Source organism: Rhinatrema bivittatum, chromosome 3 (assembly GCF_901001135.1).
Source record: "Rhinatrema bivittatum chromosome 3, aRhiBiv1.1, whole genome shotgun sequence".
Classification (NCBI taxonomy): domain Eukaryota; kingdom Metazoa; phylum Chordata; class Amphibia; order Gymnophiona; family Rhinatrematidae; genus Rhinatrema; species Rhinatrema bivittatum.
Window position 1 is genome coordinate 346,601,715 of NC_042617.1, and position 23,322 is coordinate 346,625,036.

Consider the following 23,322-nt stretch of genomic DNA (forward strand, 5'->3'; position numbering starts at 1 on the left):
GAGCTGCACTTCGAGCTTTCGATCCTGGATATCCTTAAGAGCCGTAGCCCCGGTAACTGGAATCGTGGATCGCTTTGTCACCGCCGAGACCGCAGCATCCACCCTGGGAAAACGTAACATCTCCAGAGCGTCCTCCGGCAAGGGATACAACTTATCCATCGCTTTACTGACCTTCAGGCCCAATTCCGGAGTATCCCATTCTCGGAATAGAATATCGGTCGCCGAGAAGTGAAAAGGAAAAGCCACCGCCGGTCCCGTTAGGCCTAACAGCACAGGATCCATCTTGGCGTCTGACCTAGCAGCGTCCGACCGAGACGCCACCGGGGGGGCATCTACTCCCACTTCATGCAGAATGGCCGGGATCAGCGGAGCCAGTTCCTCCTTCCTGAACAACCTGACGACCTTGGGGTCGTCTCCTTCTACGGCTGGCGTTCCCTTGGCCGTCCCTGGGCCTCCCGCCTCCGGGTCGGCTGGCGCGTCCGGTCCCCTCGGATTCTCGTCCGGCTCGTCCCCTGCCGACGAGACCGAATCCGACTCGGTGTCCTGGGGAATCCCCCTCAAGGACCGACGCTCCCTGGGCGGGTCCGCGGGCCTCCTGATGGCCTCCCCCGCCCGTTTCTTGCGATGGCCGGCTTTGCCGGGCTTCCTCTTCCGTTTTGAGCTTTTGTACTTCAGCAATTGATGCAATAGTCCCGCGATACCGGGAGATAAGGAGGCCTCCGAATCCGAGGAAGCCTCCTCCGAAGGGCAACTCGCCGGCGATCCGTCCCCCCCCGGGGGCCCGCTGCTGCGGGGAAAGTGCAGGCGGCAACGCGGCCTGCTCCACGGCCTTCCTTGTTGCCTCACGAACCGTGTCCAAGATGGCCGCCGTTCCCGCGCTAAGCGGGAACGGCTCTGAGCTGCCTCCGGCCTCGGGTCCGTCTCGCGGCGGCGAACGCAGCGGCCGAGTCCGGACTCCCCGACCGCTCTCGGACGGTCCTTCACCCCCCGAGACGCAAGTCGAGCAGAGCCCATCCCTCGACACTCGCGAGCGCGCCGAGCCGCACGAGCGGCAGGAGGAACCACGCGGCATTCGCGCCCTGTGCAGCGGCTCGCGGCCGGACAGCAAGGCAAGTAAAAAACCAAAATTTCGGCGATACGGCGGCCCCCCCCTTTACTACCCGCGAACACCAGGAGCGAGCGAGAGAGAGAGAGCGACCGGCCGGCACCGTAAAGCAAAGAACAACAAAATTTTTTTTTTTTTTTTTTTTACTTGCTGCTGGCCCCGGTCCTGATTCTTCCTCTCCGACGGGGGTGAGTGAACCGGGCTCCCCGGTGTCAACCCCCGACGCTGCTGCCAGAAAGGGCCGGGCTCTCAGCCCTCAACAGCGGCCTCAACCAGGGGGGGATGGTCCCCTCAGAACCTTTCAACCCCCCTGGGAGGCTTGCAGGACCTGGACGGGATCTTCTTGAAACAAAACCCCTCAACTGCCTTATAAATAAATTCCCTTTACTTTTTTTTTTTTTTTTTTTTTATATCTCCTGACTAACTAACTAACCAGGATCACCAGAGACTGTGGGTGGACCTGCCCCATCTGCTGGAGACAGAGTAAGACTGACGAGCTGTGGGTGGCACCTTACTATATGTGGGGGTGCCCGACAAGTTTTGCTCTGTCTCCATCTGCTGGTGCGGAGTCACAACCCAGGTGTCTGGACTGATCCTGGTACGTACAGGGAATGCCCCTTACCCGCCAACTCTCTACTGAGGCACAGGGGAAGCCTTCTCCCTAAAGAAGCGAACACGGAGGAATTCTGGGTCCAGTAGAGACCCTGATAATTCAAAACCTCCTTAGCAATCTTGCAGCCTGCTACTAAAAATCTTAAGGGCTTCAAAACTCCTCACAATCTGAGCCCCTTGGAAACATCCACATAGGGCCATCAGATTCAAAATTGATGCAAGCCAGCAGACCCTTATCAACGTTAGCCTCTCTCTATATATATTTTTTTTTATATACAGCCCGCTAGAAGATGAGGTAGGTGTACTGTGCTTAGGGCCCAAAAACCCCAAAACACTTGCCCGAACCCCAAAACTTTAGGACTCAAACTGTTAGTACAGAGGAAAATTAGGATCCCATGCTTTCCTTTTTGAGTATAGGGGTGCCAGAGACAATCTCTCTCGAGCCACCCATGCCCATAGTAGTTGAATGGAATCCAAGATCAGATTACGTTTGTTCAGACTGCTGCAGCAGATAGATAAAAATCACACCTGTGAAAACCTCCACTGCTGCCATGAACACAAAAACACTGGGAAATAGAAGCTGCAGCCTAGAAATGTGCTCCATCTGGTACAGGGCCGGCTGATCTAAGCTCTAGGGGACTCAGTGCAGATGCCTTTTCACCCTCTTTCTCTCTTCCATACCTCAAGATGGCTGCTGTTCCTGCCTCTAAATGAAACTCCTGGTGGGAACAAAAGAAAAACCGGCCTGTCCCGCTGAAGCAATCCCCTCATAAAGGTACTTAAAAATGCCTCTGTCCTTGCGCTACACCGTCCTGCTGCTGCTATCAGAGCGATTCTCCACAAAATTAGCTTTCCCTGACACTGGGGCACCTAATATGCCTGGAGACCTCCCCAGAAGTTGAGCGCTCGTCCTCAATGGCCCTATGCCAAACAAGTCTACCTCCTCTGATTTTTTTCTTTTTTTTAAACAGAAATACAGCAGAAGGACCTTGGTGTGGGTCCCAGGTCAGATCTTTCTGCTCCCCTGTACAGATGGGGCTGAGTAGTTGTGAATGAAGTCTCATGGTGCTGTAATCTAACAGAGGCCAATTCTGAATGTGCTGGAAGCCCAAATGGGCCAAAGAACATTTGCGTCTCATAAGCCAAACTTTTCTAGTAATTGTGTTGGCCATGGGTCCTAACCACAAAACTGGGGTTTGTGACTGCCACAATAAAACTTTCATCCCTCAGCAGGCTACAACTGGTACTTTGTATTTTGCAGTTTTGTAATTTCAGGAGGAATAAGAGCTATACTACTCTTTAGCATCAGTGAGGGTGATATTTAGCACCACTTAGCTGGTTAAGTTCTGACTTAGCTAGCTAAGTGGCATTGTATGAATATTTGGCTGCGCTGACTGGCTGTCACTTATCTGGCTAAATGGTTAGTCAGATATATGAGGGGAAGGATGGGAGAGCTCTGGGGCAGGGCTACCTATCTAGATAACTTAGGTAAGTGCTGATTTTCAGCCTTATCCGGCTTAGTTAAGCAGATAAATTTAAGACTGCTATTCAGTTGTCCTAAAGTTAGCTGGTTTAACCGGCTAACTTAGGGAGAAAGATAGTGGCTGAATATAGAACGCAGTGTGTCCAAGTGTTGACAATTTCCTACCCTGTGGCAAAGCTTCAGTTAATTTGAGGTGTTCCAGAACAGGCCATGATGACTATCAGAAAAGCAGTGCTCAATTTACTTAACTCTGTGACGATGGGAATGGTTACATATGAGGCAATCTTTCTGCTCTGAAAATAAAAGTAGATCTTACTACTTTCGCTTGCTCTACCAGCTGACAAAATTCTTCGAAAACAAAACAAGACATCTTCATGCACTGCTACAGACAGGATTTTCATGCAGGTGTTTAGAGGTGATAGAACACTAAGTGCAACCATGTTCATGTTACCTCTGGGATTTTGGTACTAAGGAAAGCGACAATCTGTGGCACACATCTTCCTGGTGCATGAAGCATGCAGTGCGTTGATATTTGGAATAAAAGAACTGCCGTCAGATGGAGGATGAGAGCTGGATCCTCTGTGATCTTCAGTTGTTCAATCAGAGCCTGTCTGTGCTGGAACACTACTTGCCTGGAACAGTTAAAAAATATATTCACTGTGATTTATTATTAGCAACATCAAGTGAACATAATAAAACTTTGTTCTGTGTTTGCCTGGCAGGACTAGATATGATAAAGAAAGATGTATTATAGAACTATGTAAATGACAGGTGAAGGTCACGATGTCTGGCTATAGACTTCATACATGCTTGGGACAGATGCAGAGACCTCAGTGGGGGGAAGAGGGAAGGAGAAGACAACAGATCATAAGACCTATGACAGCATGGTAGGCAGGCACAATGGAAAGTGTGGGTGGACATTTTCTGTGTCCGTAACACTCATGGCTAAAGTGAAAGGTAAAAGCTGCAAGCTCCCAGCTGTTAAAAATAGGCAGAGGCAAAGAAATAACCCTCATGGAAGTTTTTTCAAATTATTTTTTTCCATAGTTTTTGTTTCATGCAAAGCTTATAGTAAAGTATATCCTTTCTGATCCTTGAAGCCAAATAAGGTATCTCACTGCAGATACCTGCCACTTTATTCCGCTAAGATTTTCATACAGAATGTTTACCCCCAAAAGGAGGAACCCAACAAGTGGACCTGGCTTATTACTAAGGAAAAACAGAATGAAAAGGAAACTAAAAAGGGGGGGGGGGGGGGGGGGAGAAATCTTACTGTGTACAGCTTATACTTCGTCTTTTGAATGGAATATGCTGAAAACCACTTCTACTACTGACCGCCTGGCTCAATTTTATGCCACACTAGGTTTTCTCCTTCTAAGCTCTCGAGAAATACAAGAATAAACAACTTCTCTTTAAAGTATTTTTTAGAACTAAATTAGCCTTTAAAGAAAAGGGTAACATTTAGTCTTACCTAATTTCTTTTCCTTTAGTCCTGCCAGACCATTACAGACAGCTGAGTTATACTCCTCTGGAGGCAGACAGCAGCTAATTTGCTGATGCCACCCTATTTAGGGTCCCAGGCCACACCAGCCTATTATGCTCTGTACCTTTCTCCTCCACTGCCAACTGCTGACTCTGTGTTTTCCATCTTGCTGTGCCATATGCCTGGAATAGACTTCCTGAGTTGGTGCCACCTTCTCTGGCCATATTCAAATCCAGTTTAAAAACTCACCTTATGAAACTGCTTTTAAATCCTAAGTACTTCTCTATAATAAATACACCTCTTTCAGGTTCTTGTTTATCATGTATGTTTGTCTTGACTAGCATGTAAGCTCCAATGAGCAGGGACTTTCTGTGTCTAGTAGCACTTTAAAAATGATAAATATTTGTGGCAGTAACAGTGTTCACTGTAGCAAGTTAAACTTTTAACTCTTTCTTACACAAAGAACTTGTATTCTTTCACTAAGCATTACTATCTGGATGTTTGGGCAAAGAGAAACCTTGCAATTTACCTCAAGCATTTTGAGAGCAGGCCTTGCAGTAGCCAACCGATATGAGAGATGGCTTTGGTACATCCCACAAGTTTGGACTGGTGTGGCATTACAAAAAGTAATGTCAAATGTATCTTGCCTGCTAATTTCCATTCCCTGAATCCTGCCAGACCAGCCCAGGACCCTACCAGACTGCAGGTTGGTTGGTCTGTTCTCATTGTCTGTCCTCTCTATTTGTGGATGAAATCTTGCTGTGTGCAATTAGAAACATATTTTTAGTTTTAATCTTTGGTTTGTACATCACTTTGATTTACAATAGTAAGAAATGTGATTAAGTAAAATAAATAATAATAGTTTAGATGTTTCCCAGCATTCTAGTTTATTTTAGCTTCTGGTAAACCAGTCTCCTATATGAGCAGTAGCGATCCCTCATATTCAGGGAATAGAAATTAGCAGGCAAGATACATTTGACATTACTTTTTGTAATGCCACACCAGTCCAAACTTGTGGGATGTACCAAAGCCATCTCTCATATCGGTTGGCTACTGCAAGGCCTGCTCTCAAAATGCTTGAGGTAAATTGCAAGGTTTCTCTCTGCCCAAACATCCAGATGGTAATGCTTTGTGAAAGAATACAAAGACACCCAAGTAGCCAATCTGCATGTCTCCAAAGGAGAAGCCAGGTACAGCTCTACCCATTAAAAGGCCTTAGCCTTGGCTGAATGGGCCCTCAGACCTATGGGAAGTGGCAAACCTATAGAATTGTGAGCAGATCGAGCAATCAAAGCTTTAGGAGCTGTTTCACCCTTTTTTGTCCACCTTAACCAGGGAATGCAAAACCACTTTGGGCAAAAAAAAATAAAAAAAAGGAGGGACCCAAATGGATCAATACATCTTCAGTGGAGATCTTAGAAAGGCTCCCTACAAAAGAGCTTGAAGCACTGAAATCTGTCTTGCGGATACAATAATACCAGGAACAGAATCTTTGAGGTTAGATCTTTCAGAGTTGCTCTCTTGAGAGGCTCAAAGGGAGCATTAGCCAAAGCTCTTACAACTAAATTTAGATTTCATGAAAGGCTGAATATGCTTTACTCCTTCAGAAAACGCAAAACGTCCAAAAGCACAAGGGACGAACCTTGCAATTTACCTCTGTAACAGATAACAGCCACCACCTACACCTTGAGAATTAAGCCTCAGCCCTTCTTTCAGGTCTTTATGTAAGAAAGTTTAGACCATAGCCACTGACAGCTTTCATAGCAAAATAGCCCTATCTGCACACAAACACTTGAAAGTTCTTCATACCCACTCATAAGCTAGTAATGTAGATTACTTGTAGAACTGAAAAAACATGGAAACTACCTTGTTGGGATAACCTGTCCTGCTAAAAAAGTGCCATCTCAATGGCCAAGCCATAAGACCAACTGAAGCTTGCTCCTCAAACACAGCTGGGCCCTGTACTAGCATGCCCCTATTTGCAGAACCCTGAGGTGCTCTCCCTCTTTTATTCTCATAAGGTTCACAAATCATGGGTATCTGGGAGAATCTAGCACCACTAGATTCTGGACCATAGCTATTTTCTCTAGCACTTGTCCCACCAGAGGCCAAAGAGGAAATATATACAGCAGATTGAGAGACAGTCTTACAGCATCCATTCCCTTGGAGCCCGCTTCTCTTCTGTGACTGAAAAAATATGATTTCCTTGGCATTCTATAGTGGGTTGTCCATACCTGGCTAAAATTAGAATGAAGGCCTTTTCCGAAAGTTCCCACTCTTCTGAGTCTAGAATATGATGACTAAAAAATATCTGCTTGGACACCCCTGTTATGTGGGCTGCCAAAAGCCGTCATAAATGTTGTTCTACCCAGAAAATAAGAAGTCTCACTTCCTTGGCCACCTGAAAACTCTTGGTGCTGTTTTGATGATTTACATATACCACTGCTGTCAAATGTCTGCAAGGATTTGAAAGGCCGGTCCCCAAATGATCAGGACAAACTCCTATAAGGCTTTCCTTATTGCTTTGGTCTCCAGATGACTGATGGATAAGATGGTTGCCAGTGGACTCCACATTTCCTAAGCCATTTCTTCTTGACAATGTGCTCCCCAGCCGAAAGATGGGCTTTGGTTATAACAGTCACCCAAGCCAGGCTCTCCAGATCCACCCCCATTTCCAGATTCTTGGAATTCTGCCACTCGTCCAGGGTATCCCTGGTTTCCTCTGGAAGAGGATGCTTTGTGGAATAGACTTGAGACTGAGTTAACCACCAAGACCAGAGAGATTTCTGCAAAGACTGCATATGCGCCCTTGCCTAGGTCACCAAACCTAGAACTACTGCTACTAAATCCAAGACTTGTGGATAGTCCCAAACCCTGAGATTCTGGGATGACATCAAACTGTGCACTTGACCGTGAATCTTGTTAACTCTTTCCAGTGTCATGTGAACATTAACACTTTCCGGGTTGAAGTGAGCACCAAGGTACACCAAACACTGAGAGGCTCCAACTTGCTTTTAGCAAAATTCACCACCCAGACCAGTTCCTATAAGAGCTGTATCACTAACCATGGAAGAGTCTCTCCTCCCATGTTTTTGCATGGTTTATTCAACAGTCCAGAGAAGTATGCACTAGAATCCCTCCAGATGAAAGATCGCCAGTACTACAAATATCACCTTTGAGAGAGTTCTGGGTGCTGTGACCACCCTGGACTAGATATCCCCTTCAGAAACTGTGAAAGGAAGAAACCTCCACTTGTCCATCCTAATGGAAACAAAGATAAGTTTCTGCAAATTCAGGGAAGTTAGATACTCCCCCTGCCTCAGCGCCATTATGATAAACCTCAGAACCTCCATCCACACCCAAGGAATCTTAAGTGCCCTGTTGATATGCTTCAAGTCCACAATGATCCTTCTTGGGAACTGCAAAATAAACCAAGCTCCTTCCTTGTCCCTATTTTGATTCCAACACTGTCACCATCACTCCCAGCTGACAAAGGAACTGCAATCACCTAAACTGTCTCCCTTCTTTAGATGAGAATGAGAGGGGAAAAGCAAAAAAGCATCCAAAATAGGGCAGAAAAATTCCCAAGGTTAACCTTAGATTAAATGTTTACTTTTCAATAAACCTCCAACGCTTATTACAGAGGGAAAATAATCAATGTTCCAAATGCAGAAATATTGAGAAGGAATTCTCCTGGCTTGGAGACTTCTAGAAGAATCCTCTCCCCCATTCACACTCACATTTCTTTTGTATACATCATACAATGCTTTGTTTTTTTAAATTAATTTTTAAATTAATTTTTTTAAATTAGTATATGAAATGCCCATCTCACAGATCACAGCACTTCTCTTGCTTCCAGTCTTTTGTCCTCTGGCATTAGCAGATGTGCTTCTTCCATGATTAGCAACAGAAGTCTCATTAAATGCACGAGGTAGGAAATTTCCATACCAAGTGATATAGGAGTTGTATTGACTTCTTCCCTATAGCTAAATTTAACATTAATCAGGCCAGTACAGTAATGGGGTTATAAAAGACAAAAGAAAAAGAAAAGAAAGAACCCATAATACAGTATAACAAAATAAAATATTACTTTTTTCCAATGAAAATTGCCTCATCTCTGTGCATCAGAGAAAAACAGGAGGGCAAAGTAGCTGTTCCATTATTTTAATCTTCGTAACAATGTAAAGATCTTTCAGGGCAAAAAAAGTAATCTAGATATTTAATATTGTTCACATTCTATCACACATTTAAAACTTGCATGGTGTGACTTTATAGGGTCATAACAAAATTTGATAATTTGTTAGATAAGCTGCAACTAGGCAACTAGAGTCTTTTTTTCTACATTTTACTCTACAAGATTACCTTTTAGACTGAAATGATTTGGACTTGCCTCTGGTAAAACAATGTCAGACAATTGTCTACCCTGAGAGATAAGGCCCTTCAACATTCATTGTGAACTGTAAATGCTGCTGGCTTCCCCTCAGCGGACCCATGTTTTCCATCTGTCTTGTCCTCTCAAAAAGGCTGAAACCTACAAAACAGCCAGTTTCTCTGAGGCATGGAAACCTTCCCAGGACAATAGTGTTTTGAGTCCTTGAAACAAATCCTAGATGGAGAAGCATGGAAGAAATGTTTAGCCCTATCCTCTGGAAGAATGAGTGACAGACTCTTTCAGAACCTTGACCAACTTCTCCAAGTCTTCCCCAAAAAGAAGCTTGCCCTTAAATGGGAGTTTATCTAGACGTGCCTTAGAAGCTGAATCTGCTGCCCAGTTTTATAAACAGACAAATGGTGAGCAGTCACCCCCAGGGTCATGCTCCTAGGAGATACTCTGACTAGGTCATAAGAAGCATCCTCCAGAAATGTCATGCCCACTTCCAGTTGGGTTCCCTTCTCTAGGCCGGTATCAGCTTTCTAAAATTTTGAGTCCAGCATAGACCCTCCCCTTGCCACATAACCAGTACAAAAGGGGAGGGGAGGTGAGTCTAATGTTTTTTTTATGTAACATACTTTGATGTCACTGATGTGAAGTGTGATGTAAAATTGTATTAAACAAATAAATAAAATAAATAGCAGCCTGCAGAGCAAGGCTAAAAACCTCAAAGGACTGTTTGAGAAGAGATTCAATCTTGCGATCCTGGGCATCCTTCAAATCCATACCATCTTCTACAGGGATGACAGTGGCACCCGTTCCCGTGCTCAGTGGAACCGGGAGAGGGGAAGGAGACTGCAGGTCCCTGAATGCCCGAGAAATCGACTGGACACAGAGCATTACCCCCCCTGAAGGCCGCAGCATACTTTCGCAAGGAAAAGGAAGATAAAGTTCCCCTGTTTTTGGTTTTCTGTTTTTTAACTCGGCAAAAAACAGTGGCAACGATGGCGTAAGGGAGACTTGACCACGAGGGAAGGGAGAGCCCCACAAAAAAAACAAAAGCGGTCCCGTTCTTTTTTTTTTTTTTTAACTTGCTGTGCAGCCTCTGGGTCCTGGTCCTGATGGGGTGAGTGATCCGGGCTCCCCGGTATCGCCCCAAGTGCTGCTGTATGGAGGCAATAGGGTCCTCAACCCCTAGCCACAGCTGCCTCTGGTACCAGGGGGATGGTCCCCTCAGGACCTAGCAAACCCCTGGGAGGCTGAAGGACGTCCACTTCTATTTTTTTTTTTCTTTTAACAATTCCTATCTGTCTAAGATGGCTGTCTATTTTTTCCTATTCTTCTTCTTCTTTTTTTTTACTAAGTAACTAGTACAGACTGTGAGTTTTGCATCTCCACCATCTGCTGGAGGCAAAGAAATTCTGACGGACTGTGGGTGGCACCTGGGGATATAAGGCAGAGTCTGTCAAAACTTCTCTGTCTCCATCTGCTGGAGGGGAGGCAAAACCCAGGAGTCTGGACTGATCCGGGTACGTACATGGAACTGCATCTGGCTGTTAGACTGGATGCCTCAGCTATTGCCTCATTAGGCACTTAGAAAATATGTGCAGGTACATGCCTGAAGCACATTACTGCATTTTTCACGTAGATAAGCAGCTGAATTAGCCATGCTGTCTGGGTACGTCTTCCGTACCACTAGGTGGCAGAGCTCTCTAAGTATAGCAAAGTCTTTCAGCCGGGTGCTCCTTCTTATATCCTCTCTGATTCACCTCAGGCTCCTCAGTCAGTTTTTTTCCATGCGGCAGTTGGCACACGGAGCTCTGCTCTCCTGTGAGAAAAACTTTCTGAAGTAAAAAAAAAACAAACCAAAACCAAAGAAACCAGTGACAAAAACAGCAACAATTCTTCAAATCAGTACCTGTGAGAAGAATGGCAAGTCCTGGTTTCAAGTTTTGCTCTTGTGGCAAAATTATGTCGGCCACCGATGTCCACACATCCTGTTACTTGTGTCTGGGTCCTTCCTACGACCAAGTAAACTGTGAGGACTGTGGACGTATGTCCCCACGAGCAGGCAGCCAGGATACAGGATCTTCAAGCCAGGACTTCGGGTTCCTATGCCCCCATCTGAGGCCTCGGTAAGGTCTTCACCGAGTCCAAAGAGAAGGAGGAGGTCTCCCTCATCGAGGAGAGCCTCCTCAGTAGACCCTGCAGGGTTAGAACATCCACAGTTGCTTGCCTGCAAAAAAATGGGGCACTGTGCTGGAGATGCGCCGGTGGGATCACCGATGCACATGGTGCATTGACGACCAACGGTCAGGCGCGCCGACGCGACTCAAAAAATAAAAAGCGTTGAAGTTCAAGGAGAGGTAAGGCGCATCAACGCATCAAGGGACGTGCAACGATTCGACGCACCGAGGACTGTTCAATGCATCGACGCAACAGAAGATGTCCGACGCATCAGCGCCTCGACATAAAAAATGTCAACACATCGACGCACAGACATTGTGGCATCAATACCGCCTTTGAAAGGTACATCGTCAACGTATACCGGCGCATTGCAATTCACACAGAAACACCACAAGAAACACAATTCGGGTCATAAGAGACCAAGGGAAATGTCTCCTCTGCAAATTGTGGACCCTGAACCAGAATTTTCACCTCCTCATATTTCGCTTACATCTCCTTCTTCACATAGAACCTTCTCATCTGAGTCTCTACTGGTACATCGAGCCCTGGTCATCCTCAACCGAATCCAGGTCATGGTTCAGAGGATGTAATCCCATCTACTCTTCCACCAAGTACGGAGCCACTATCATCTCCATCGACTTCAGGTCTCGCTAGTCAAGCTATGACCCAAATTACGAATATTCTATCTCAGTTCTTACAATCAGTTGAGAAATCGAATATTCCACCTCAACCGGCTAGCTTACCAACGATTCCAGTGGTCCCTACTGTACCGAATCCAGTACATAAAGCCCACCCAGTACCGCATTCATCTCCAATTCAATACAATACTGATACCTCCACAGATGATTCTACGGGTTGCCCATCGACCCTGCGGAAATACCTCCAGAACCATCTTCACCCCCAGAAGCTTTATCTTACTCTCAATTCATCGAGAAGGTTGGCCAATTCTTAAAAGTTAAAACCAGGAAACTACCTGACCCACACCAGGAAATGATGGGCATATTAAAGATTTTTGATGCCCCCCCAGAGCCAATAGCCCTACCTCAGCATTCCGTTCTAACACAGCTGATAGAAAAATCCTGGGAGACTCCATTGTCCACAACGCCAACATCCAGGAAAATAGATTTGAAATATAAAATGAAGGATTCTCCTTTTCATGCTTCCACTCAACTTCCCCATAACTCGACTGTCGTTGAGTCAGCGATGCAGAAGGCACGAAAACCTTGTATTCATGCAAATACACCACCGCATAAGGACCATAAGTTGTTGGATGAATTTGCAAGAAAATCCTTTAATTCATCAATGTTAAACACACGTATTCAGAATCACCAATTTTATATCTTTGATGAGCGGCGGTATATAAAAAACTATAAATAAATAAATATATTACACAGAACCTGTCTGACAATTTACAGGCACTTAAGTCGGAATTACAGCAGAAATTTCCAGATACGCCTTTACCGCCTCAATACCACAGCATGGAGGAAGGATTAAGGCACTTGCTCAGGTCAATTTACGAAGGATTTGATATTTCATCTAGGGGTTCAGCAAATGCTCTGGCTGCATGTCGTCTCGCATGGCTTCGTTCCAGCGCCATATGAGATGATGTCCATGACAAATTAGCACATTTTCCGTGTCGTCCAGACAACCTTTTCGGAGAAAAATTCACTGAAACGGTATCAAAGATTAAGGAGCAGAAAACGGCTGTCCTCTCCTTGACTTCACCACATCAGCCATCCACTTCGCGACAACAATATCCTACCTCGGGTTCATACAGAAGACCCCTCTTTAGGCCATTTAAACAATTTCCATACAATAAGCCTCAGCCCTACCAATCTGCGAGACAACAACCATACCAGCCTCAAGTGCCTCGCCAAAGGACAAGGACCCCTCGACAGCCTAGACAGCAGGCGGACCCTCAACCCGCCAAACCTCAGACCAGTTTTTAAGAATTCCATCACCATCGTCTCATCACCCCTCAGTAGGGGGCAGATTGTCAAATTGTCTTCCTGCCTGGAATCATATCACAACAGATCAATGGGTGTTATTGATCATAGTCCACGGTTACAATCTTCATTTCTCATCCCTCCCAACCCTTCCACATTGGGTTCCACAAAAACAACTAACATCTCACAAAGAACCTCTGCTGAAAGAAATTCAGAATCTTCTACAAAACAACTGCATTCAGAGGTTATCTTCCCAGCAATTCCGTCTGGGATTCTACTCCCAATATTTCCTAATTCCCAAGAAAGCAGGAGGACTGCATCCAATAATGGATCTCCTTTCCCTGAACAAACATCTTTACCAGGAGAAATTCAAGATGACTTTTCTCAAATCCATCCTTCCCTTTCTTCAACCAAAGGATTGGATGTGCTCCCTGGACTTAAAGGATGCCTATGCCCACATTCCAATGCACCCCCAGTTATGGGTGCTACCTATGTTTTCAGGCGGATAATCAACATTACCAATACAAGGTTCTCCCATTCGGCCTCTCCTCTGCCCCCAGAGTATTCACCAAGTGTTTAGCAGTGGTGGTGGCACACCTTCGTCGTCAAGGGGTGCAAATATTTCCTTATCTGAACGATTGGCTCCTAGTAGCCTCCAATCAGACCCTGTTACGGACCAATCTCCTACGAACTATTTCTTGCCTAGACAATCTAGGCCTTCTCATAAATTACGAAAAATCACATCTGCAACCCACTCAAACTTTACAATTCATAGGGGCTGTCATCGATACGATACAGGACAAAGATTTCCTTCCCCATTCGAGAGCAGTGGCTCTCTCTCCTCTGGCTACAGATCTCCTTCAGACTTCGATAACATCTGCTTGACATATTCTAACTCTCCTCGGCCACATGGCAGCTGCCATATATGTAATTCCTCACAGACGACTCCACATGCGTCGCCTACAATGGGGCCTGAAAACTAATGGAATCAATTCCTCCAACCATTGTCTATACCCATTATCATGACAAACAGTATGAAAACAGATCTACAGTGGTGGATTTCTCCATCAACACTACAGACAGGGGCACCATTAAGACCATTATGACATCATCTAACACTCCAAATAAATGGTACAACAGGTAAACCTAAAACTAATGCTTTAATTCATAACATCATTATTTTGTTTAAATATGTTTAATGATGTTATGAATTAAAGCAAGGTGACCCTGGACCATAATAGAGTCTGTGATGTTATACAGACCCTTGGAATAAGGGGCCTACAAATATCTGGTGAACGATTTAGACATTAGTTTTAGGTTTACTGGTTGTACCATTTATTTTGATTTGTGGATACACACTACGGTACACTAGAATACAGTGGTTTGTGTGGGGAAGAGGTTGTGATCATCTAACACTCACCATAGATGCCTCCCCCAAGGGCTGGGGAGCTCATCTAGACCACTTGACAACTCAGGATTTATGGTCGACATTCGAGAGGACTCAGCACATCAACCTACTAGAACTAAAAGCGGTCAGAAACGCCCTTCAAGCTTTCGAAGAATCTCTTCGAGGGAAGATAGTCATTATTCACATGGACAACCAAGTCACGATGTTTTACATAAACAAGGAAGGAGGGTTCGATTCTTGGAACCTTTGCAAGGAAACAGTACAATTACTAGAATGGGCTCATCAACGATCACTATCTCTTCAAGCAACTTATCTGCCCGGGATTCAGAACTCCAGGGCAGACAAACTCAGCAGGATTTTTCATCCTCACAAATGGCAGTTGGACAAAGAAGTAGCTCAACGCCTATTCAGGAACTGGGGTCACCCATCAATTGACCTTTTTGCAACAGAAAACAATGCACCGCTGGAAAACTTCTGTTCAATATACCCCAGCTTGAAAAGAATCGCGTCGGATGCCTTACTAGTGAATGGTGTCACAACCTACTGTATGCGTTTCCACCAATACCTCTCATCTCCCGCACAATACAGAGATGCATCGAAGACGAAGCCGATTTGATCTTAATAGCACCAGCTTGGCCAAGACAACCATGGTACAGCTACCTAGTTCGTCTATCGATATGCAATCCCATTCCCCTGGGAAACAGCCCTCAGCTACTAATCCAGGACAACGGGTCTCTCCTACATCCTCTTCATTTCTCCCTACATCTCACAGCCTGGAGGTTGAACAGATCGCATACCAGCACCTAGATATTTCTCCTGCCCTTCAGGACATATTGGTATCCTCAAGGAAACCTTCAGCTCAACTCAATTACAAAAGAAAGTGGTTCTGCTATGCTTCTTGGTGTTCCACAATGGAGAAATACCCATTCACTTGCCCACCTGAAAAACTTCTTTCCTACCTGCATTCACTCTATAATGAGGGCCTGGCGACTTCCTCACTCAGAGTTCATTTAAGTGCTATTGCAGCTTACCATACTTACATTAATGGAGAACCCATTTCGTGTCACACTCTAGTAGCCAGATTCATGAAAGGAGTACTACGTCTTCGCCCTCCATTGCAAAAACTACCAGTACCTTGGGGCATTAATATAATCATCGAACAACTAATGCTCCCCCCTTTTGAGCCAATTAGACACTTGTCACCTTCAATACCTCTCATGGAAAGTTCTCTTCCTAGTTGCTTTAACTTCAGCAAGAAGAATAAGTGAACTGCAAGCACTAGTCCACTATCTACCTTATTTGCAATTTTACCATGACAAAGTGACTCTTCGCACTCACCCCAAATTCCTTCCAAATGTTATTTCCAGTTTTTACATTAACCAGACTATAACCTTACCAATTTTTCATCCAAAGCCTCATAAGAATGACAATGATCGAAAACTCCACACTTTGGACACTAAACGTGCCCTAGCCTACTACAAGCAGCGCACTACTTCGCCTAACAGGCCTTCGCAACTTTTTCTATCTTTCAATCTGAACGCTCAAGGCCATCTGGTGACTAAACGAACTCTTTCCACATGGATTTCGAACTGTATTCAATTTTACTACCAGCAACGTTCGCAAACTCTTTCTTTCACTCCAACAGCACACCAAGTTCGTGCACTAGCAGCCTCGATGGCCCATCTCCATGAAGTTCCCATCGTTGATATTTGCAAAGCTGCAACATGGTCATCGCTACACACTTTCACATCTCATTACTGTTTGGACAAACAAACTGTGAATGATGCAGTAATGGGTAGGACTATCCTACAGAAGAGCACATGTTCATCGCATATACAGCCTTCATAGGAACTGTCCGCCTAAAGACTTTATATTGAGCAAGTTAACAATCAATCCTCATGAAAGCTCAATATTTCAGCTGGGGACTCCCAGACAGCATTGCTAATTCAGCTGCTTATCTACGTGAAAAGAGCAAGTTTGCTTACTGTAAACAGTGTCCTCCGTAGATAGCAAATGAATTAGCCATGCTGACCCACCAGCCTCCCTGAACAGTTCCAGCATCACCTGCACTTGCTTTATTACTGACTGAGGAGCCTGAGGTGAATCAGAGAGGATATAAGAGGGAGCACCCGGCTGAAAGACTTTGCTATACTTAGAGAGCTCCGCCACCTAGTGGCACGGAAGACGTACCCAGACAGCATGGCTAATTCATCTGCTATCTATGGAAAACACCGTTTACGGTAAGCAAACTTGCTCTTATTGTAAATGTCTCATATATTGGAAACTGGCTCAAATGTCTAATGTGACCCCATCTCTCTATGCCACCCACTTCTGTGGCCGTTTAACTTCAGGTATCTGATTGTGGTTAAATGCTTAATTCATGTCTTTGAAAATGTATTGGGTATCTAAACTGGTCCCTGGTACCTTTGAACATATAGTGCTTAGTATGACATGGTGTTTGATAGTTAAGTCACGCTCTACCTGTTTCTCCAAATGCATTCTTGGCACTTTTCTATCCTAACATCGGCAGAGGGACAGTACTTCAACATTACCTTTCTTTCTTTTTATCTCCTTTTTTCACCATAATACCACAGGCATCAGCTGCAGAATCCAGACATGAAAGGAAATCTTCTAAACTCTGCAAAACAAGTCATACAAAAAGCACAGATTCTTTAAAGACTTATTTTCCATTGCCAACTGATTTAAAAATGACTAAATAACTGCATTGGTTGGTTTTAAAGTTTCATAATGGCCAGCTAGTGAATGCATGAACTAGTATCCGGTTAGGAATGAGCAAAGCAAGTTTTGGCCCTCATATGTTTAACCACATGAACAGTAGAAAGCCAAAAAGAGAAGACAAAATTAACTTGCAGAAAGCAATAGCAAGGCTGTGTCAGGGCTCCCAAGGAAGAATTGGTAACATCAACCAACATAAAATGGTAGAGGGAAACATGTCTTTACTAAGAGGGGGAGGATACCTAGAATAACTTACCAGCAGAGATAATAATAAGCAAAACCATGACAGATTTTAAGATGCTTTGGACAGATATAGAGGGCAGTAGTAAAAGCATATGGAAAAGTGGTAGAAAAAAAGAAATGAGGGACAGGAGGGTGGGAGACTATGGAAACCCATATGCTCATTCACATTTATTTATTTAAAAACTTTTCTATACCGTCGTTTAGTGATGCACCATCACAACGGTTTACATTTAGGCACAAAATAGGTTTGGTTTGCTTTCTAAGTTATCCATGGGGTGCCAATATTTTACGGTTACATAGATCATAATATACTCTAAATGAGAAGTGTGTTTGAGATACTGTTTATATGATACTGTGGTAATCATATGTGATAACTGTTTTAATTTAAAATTTAATTATGATTAAAACAAAAAAGTAACATTCTGCTTTTTATAGGTGGCTTTCAGCTGTAGGAATTTGTTGTTATTCAGCGACCTCACTGTGAAATGCTTTTTTGAATAGCCAAGTTTTTAAGCTCTTTTTGAAGAGTTTTAGTTCTTTCATAAGTCTAAGCTCAAGTGGTAATGTGTTCCATAATAACGGTCCTGCCAAGGATAGCGCGCTCTCTCTAACTTGGGTCAGTTTTGCTGTTTTGACTGAGGGTATGGTTAGTAGTGCTTTATTCGCTGATCTGAACATGGAACAGCAGAGGGCCCAAAAGGAGATAAAAGAAATCCAATATGCTTAGAGCAGCAGTATAGCTGCATCAAGCTCCTGAAAAGAGGAGGCAAGTTCAACCTGCATGAAAAAGCCACAAGACTTTGATAAATTCTTAGACAGAAATTGGGTGGTGGCAGCCAGTTTCCTAGCACTTGCCTACAGTTCCCAATTAGGGAGGAGGCGTGACCTTACAGATGGTCAAGTGTGTACAACTGACAGCTGGCAGACATCCTCAGCACAGAAGAGGGAAAAGAGGCAGGAAAGGTGATAAAGAACGACAGCAACAGCTGACAGCAGGGACATACTCCCAGCTACAGTATGAGCAGAGGAAACCAGGCAGAATTGGTGGGTCAGATGGTCTTTTTCTGCAAACACTTATGATGGGACTATATATGTTACTAAATGATAGGGACTGCTTACAAGATTCACTTTCAGTACAGGAGCAGCCTTAGAAAGAGGCATTGGTTTGGAGTCAAAGTTTAAAACAAGAGACCCCTGATTGGAAAACTGAATCCCAGACAGCTGCACATCACTAAATAATAGCTCTTTGGGGTGGTGGGGGAGGACAATTTTCCCAGTTATTTCCGTGGGTAAAAGTGTTTTATCTGCATTAATTGGCTGTCTGATCATCGCCATTCCTCAATGCAGTAAACAGTCTATTCATACTAGATTCCCAATTTACCACCATAGCCCAGGTCCATGTTGTAACCAAAAACAGCATTTTTTTTTTAACCTCTGCTAACTACTCAACAACTCACTTTTCATTAAGGCTATTCAGACCACAGTTATGTCTTGTCTTGATTTACTGTAATTCTCTATGCAGGAATCCCTAATACTTTAGACCATTGCTTGCAATTCAGACACAATGCTGCTGCCCGCATGATGAGGGTACACAAGTTTGATCGAATAACACCAGTCTTGAAAAGTCTGCACTGCCTACCAACACTATACTATGATAAATTCAAGATCCTGATCTTGACCTATAAATTCTCCAAGACCAAATCTAACCTACCTCAGCAGCTCCTTCACCCCCTATATTCCCTCACGCTTACTCTGGCCGCTGTCTCAGGCCTAACTTGTGAACATGTGACTATGGGCCTCGTGAACATCAGACAGAGAACTTTTGCAGGCATTGCCCAAACCTATGGAACTCCCTCCCCCCTCACATCAGGCTTCTCCCTGACCTTCAGAAAACTGGTTAAAACCTGGAAGTTTGAGACTGCTCTGAGCCCTACCCATTAACCAGAACCCCCGCTAAAGCCTATATATACACACTCAATTAGTCATTTGCACCACTCTGGAGCTGCTGAACACTTTCTGGGGGATCTTCTAATTAAATGCTAATGAACTATACGGATACCTGTCTTTTGTGTGCCCATTGCACCTGACTCTGTCTTAACTGTCTGAACTATGCTGACATCTTTCTTGTGACTGATCCATTGAAGTCTCTTGGTGGAAAAGTGTGTCACAAATAAAACAAAGATGATGATAATGCATAGAGAAACGGCATTCCTGGGCGTGTGTTTAGATTGAGGAAGGGAAAAAATGATGCCGATTGGATTTTCAAACCTATATGTATTATTTCTTGTGAAAAAAGTACCCGCAGAAAAAGCAGATGCAATGTCTGAAGGTAAAAAGCACCTGCAGATTTTGTTTCAATGCAGACAGGGAGAAAAACCACCCTAAAATGGAGTACAGTATTTAAGGGGAGTTCACTTTGGTCCTTCACAAACCCAAACAAGACTTTTTCTACTACTTTGTTCAGTTCAGCAAACAAAAAAACAAAACAATAAAACCCCAAAAAACAAAAAAACACAACTCTTGTGAAAAGTGAGTGAAACTGGACCCTAGATAAGCCATTCAGTTTGATGCAAAGGGCTGTATCCGTGTAAAGAAAAAGGTATGTTTGTAAACTCTACAATATCAAACGGTTTGTTTCCTCACCCTCTCTCCTGCAGGAATTCCCCGATTTCTACCATTATGTTTCTCCTAAAAGAGAGAATCTTGTGGGGAGAAATACTTGTCTCACATCAGAACTCTTGGCCTGGTTAATCTTTGTACAGTAAATAACAAACCAGGCAACAGAATGGGAACTTTCTAGAAGCAGATATCACCGACTTAATGAGGTGACGGCCTTCAGGGAATGTATGGATTAATACCACTGATGCAGAAACACACAGCTAACCAATACTGCTGATTTTCAAGAATTTCAATTGAAAAGCTGTAGATGGGGAATTCTTAGCAACAATTACTTCTCTGAATGTTATTTGCTCTATTAATTGGCTGCATGAACAAAATGGAAGGTTTAAACTATGCCGGTTTGTGAAGCCATTTACCTTTCCATTCAGTGCAGTATGGAGCTTGGTTAGAGGAATCTGGATTTCTTCTTGTAGCTTACTAAGCAATTTTTTTCTAACCTGTGAAACAAAGAACAAGAAAATGTTATGGAAAAAAATTCAAGACTTCTTGTGTGTTGGTGGTCCATCCCCCCTCATGGACACCTCCATGAAATATTGTGCTGAAATACTGATAAATGAACTAAACAGAAGGTCTCATGAACATGTCAAGCTCTGTAAATGCTGTGGCAGGAAGGGGTACATGGCATTCGCAGAGTTAATCTTCATCAACTGGTGCATTCCATTTGCAGCCACAGGAGTCTCAAAGAATCCCATCCAAACACCATTTTCTTTTGTAAATGTCCTATGGAAAGGGGTGCTGCCAAGACTGGTAAAATAGGAATCTTTAAAAAAAAAACAAAAAACCCTAAAAGACAGTACCTCCTTTTAGGCCAACTGTTACCAACTATTCATTTATAGTTGATATGTCGTTTGGATTTTATAAACTGTTTTTACAAAAATGTTTTAATCTTAGGGCTAAAGCATGCCACAAAATTTTACAGCTCTGGTGCAAAAGCCAAAAAAACACAAATTGAAAACACAGTCTGGTTACCGGACTTTGTACATCTTTTGTTGCTGTACCACAACTGATAAGGCCCTTTACATATTGATTTCATTTTATTGTGTTCGGTTAGAAACAATTTCAGATATACAAGAAATAAGTGACGAAGTAGTATTATGTTTTAATGCTAAGCTAAATGTAAAATCTGTGGATGAAGAAATTTCTTACTTGTTAATTTCCTCTCTTTAGTCCTGCTATATCAATATAGACAAATGGATTATTCCTCCCTACTAGCAGATGGAAGTAGAGAGCACAGCTTTCTCTGTGACATTATTACAGCTACTTACATGTGGTGCAGTCCTGAAAATTCTTCAGTATTCTAATAACAAAGCACTAAATGTGTCCCAAATATTAATAGCTAATAAACATAACAAATTTCAGAACTGGATCCTCTAACAGAACCACTTCTCCATAAAGGTTTCCATAACAGAAGGTAAAAATAAATAAAACTGACACATAGCTTGTAAAATTCCTGTGCACAGACATTTTGTTTTATCATCCATTTGATCTGGAATAGGGATTCTCAACCCAGTCCTCGGGATGCACCTAGCCAGTTGGGGTTTTCAAGATATCCACAATAAATATGCATGAGATAGTTCTGCATATAATGGAGGCAGTAAATGCAAACCTATCTCATGCATGTTCATTGTGGATATCCTGAAAACCTGACTGACTAGATGTGTCCAGAGGCCTGGATTGAGAACCCCTGATCTGGAAGAAGCATGTCCGCCACTAAAGCACGACCCGACTTCCTGAAGGGCTCCAGACTAGTCTAAATAGGACTAAAGAAAAGGAAAAATAGGTAAGAAATTTATCTTTCCTCCTTGTCCTACTACACCAGTCCAGGCAAATGGGAAGTACCAAAACCCAACTAATCTCGGAAGGAGGAAGTAAGGCTGCCTTAAGAACATCAGCTTCGAAAGTTACATCCTCTCTAGTCTTAAAATCAAACGGTAATGCTTGACGAAAGAGTTCAAAAGGACCAAGCAGCTGCTTTACAACTGTCCTCTGGTACAACAGCCACAACTCTGACCCAGGAAGAGGAAGGAGTCCTGTTACAATGAGATCGGAGAACAGAAGGAAAGTGACAACTCTTAAGTACATATGTTGAGGAGATAGTGTGCTTAATTCATCTGGCCAACATACCTTTGGAAGTTGCTTCACCCTTGCAAGGACCTTTAAACAACACAAACAGCCTATCCAACTGCCAAAAGGAGTTAGTAACTTCCAAATATCTTAGAAGAAACTAGACGGACATTGAAAAATCTCAAAGACCTGCTTGTACCTCGACACGTGTCTATGAAAAAGCCAGGTTGGTGGGCAAATGGACTGATTCAGATGAAATACCAAAAGCACCTTGGTAAGAAAGAATACAACGGCCAAATAGTTACCAAATTGCAGAAAACACCAAGAAAGGATCCCTACAGGATAAGGCTTGCAGCTCTAAAATATGCCGAGCTGAAGAGAATGCAACCAAAACCACCAAATTAAGACACAAATTCTTGACAGACACCTGCTTCAGAAGTACAAACAAGGAGGTGGAAAGATAAGGCCCATAGAACCTAATAAAGAGCCCACTGAGGAACCACTGGCATTAAGGGAGGTTGTAGTGTCTTAAACCCCCCTCTCCAAAGAAAGCAATCATCATCAGGATGGGAAGCCACCAAGAAACTGATTGGACATCTTATTTGTATAACAGGAAATAGCTGCAACCTGGACCTTCAGAGACTTCAACGCCAAACCATGTCGACAGCACTGGAAAAAAGTTAACATGACAGAAACATCAGCCTGCCATGGAGAAATTAAACATTCCTTGCAAAATGCCTATAAAATCTGCCATAATCATATAGAACAAAACCCTATAGGGAGATATCTCATGTTTAACACTGAATCACCAAATATGAAGCAATGTATAGGCCAAATACTGACAGGTCCCAAAAACGTTGTCACAGCAAGAGAAAGAACTTTTGCCCAGATGAACCTTAAAATAGCACTGGCTCAGTGGAAAAAACAAGAAACCTTGCCCTGATGGGAACAGATCTGAAAGGTACCTTATCAGATCTGCCTGTCTGAAAGTTCCTTTGTAAATA

At 43.6% G+C, this 23,322-nt stretch overlaps 1 protein-coding gene across 2 annotated transcripts in view; it reads right to left on the minus strand.

Annotated features, from left to right (window-relative positions):
• Positions 1-23,322, minus strand: part of UFL1 (UFM1 specific ligase 1) — a 195,768-nt gene that overhangs the window by 17,843 nt on the left and 154,603 nt on the right. For both annotated transcript variants that reach the window (XM_029595397.1, XM_029595398.1), the window contains exons 16-18: positions 20,611-20,691; positions 17,149-17,234; positions 3,652-3,832 (exon numbers count right to left, since the gene is read on the minus strand). In XM_029595397.1, coding sequence (XP_029451257.1) covers positions 3,652-3,832; positions 17,149-17,234; positions 20,611-20,691 — 348 coding nt within the window. The remainder of the gene's footprint in view (positions 1-3,651; positions 3,833-17,148; positions 17,235-20,610; positions 20,692-23,322) is intronic.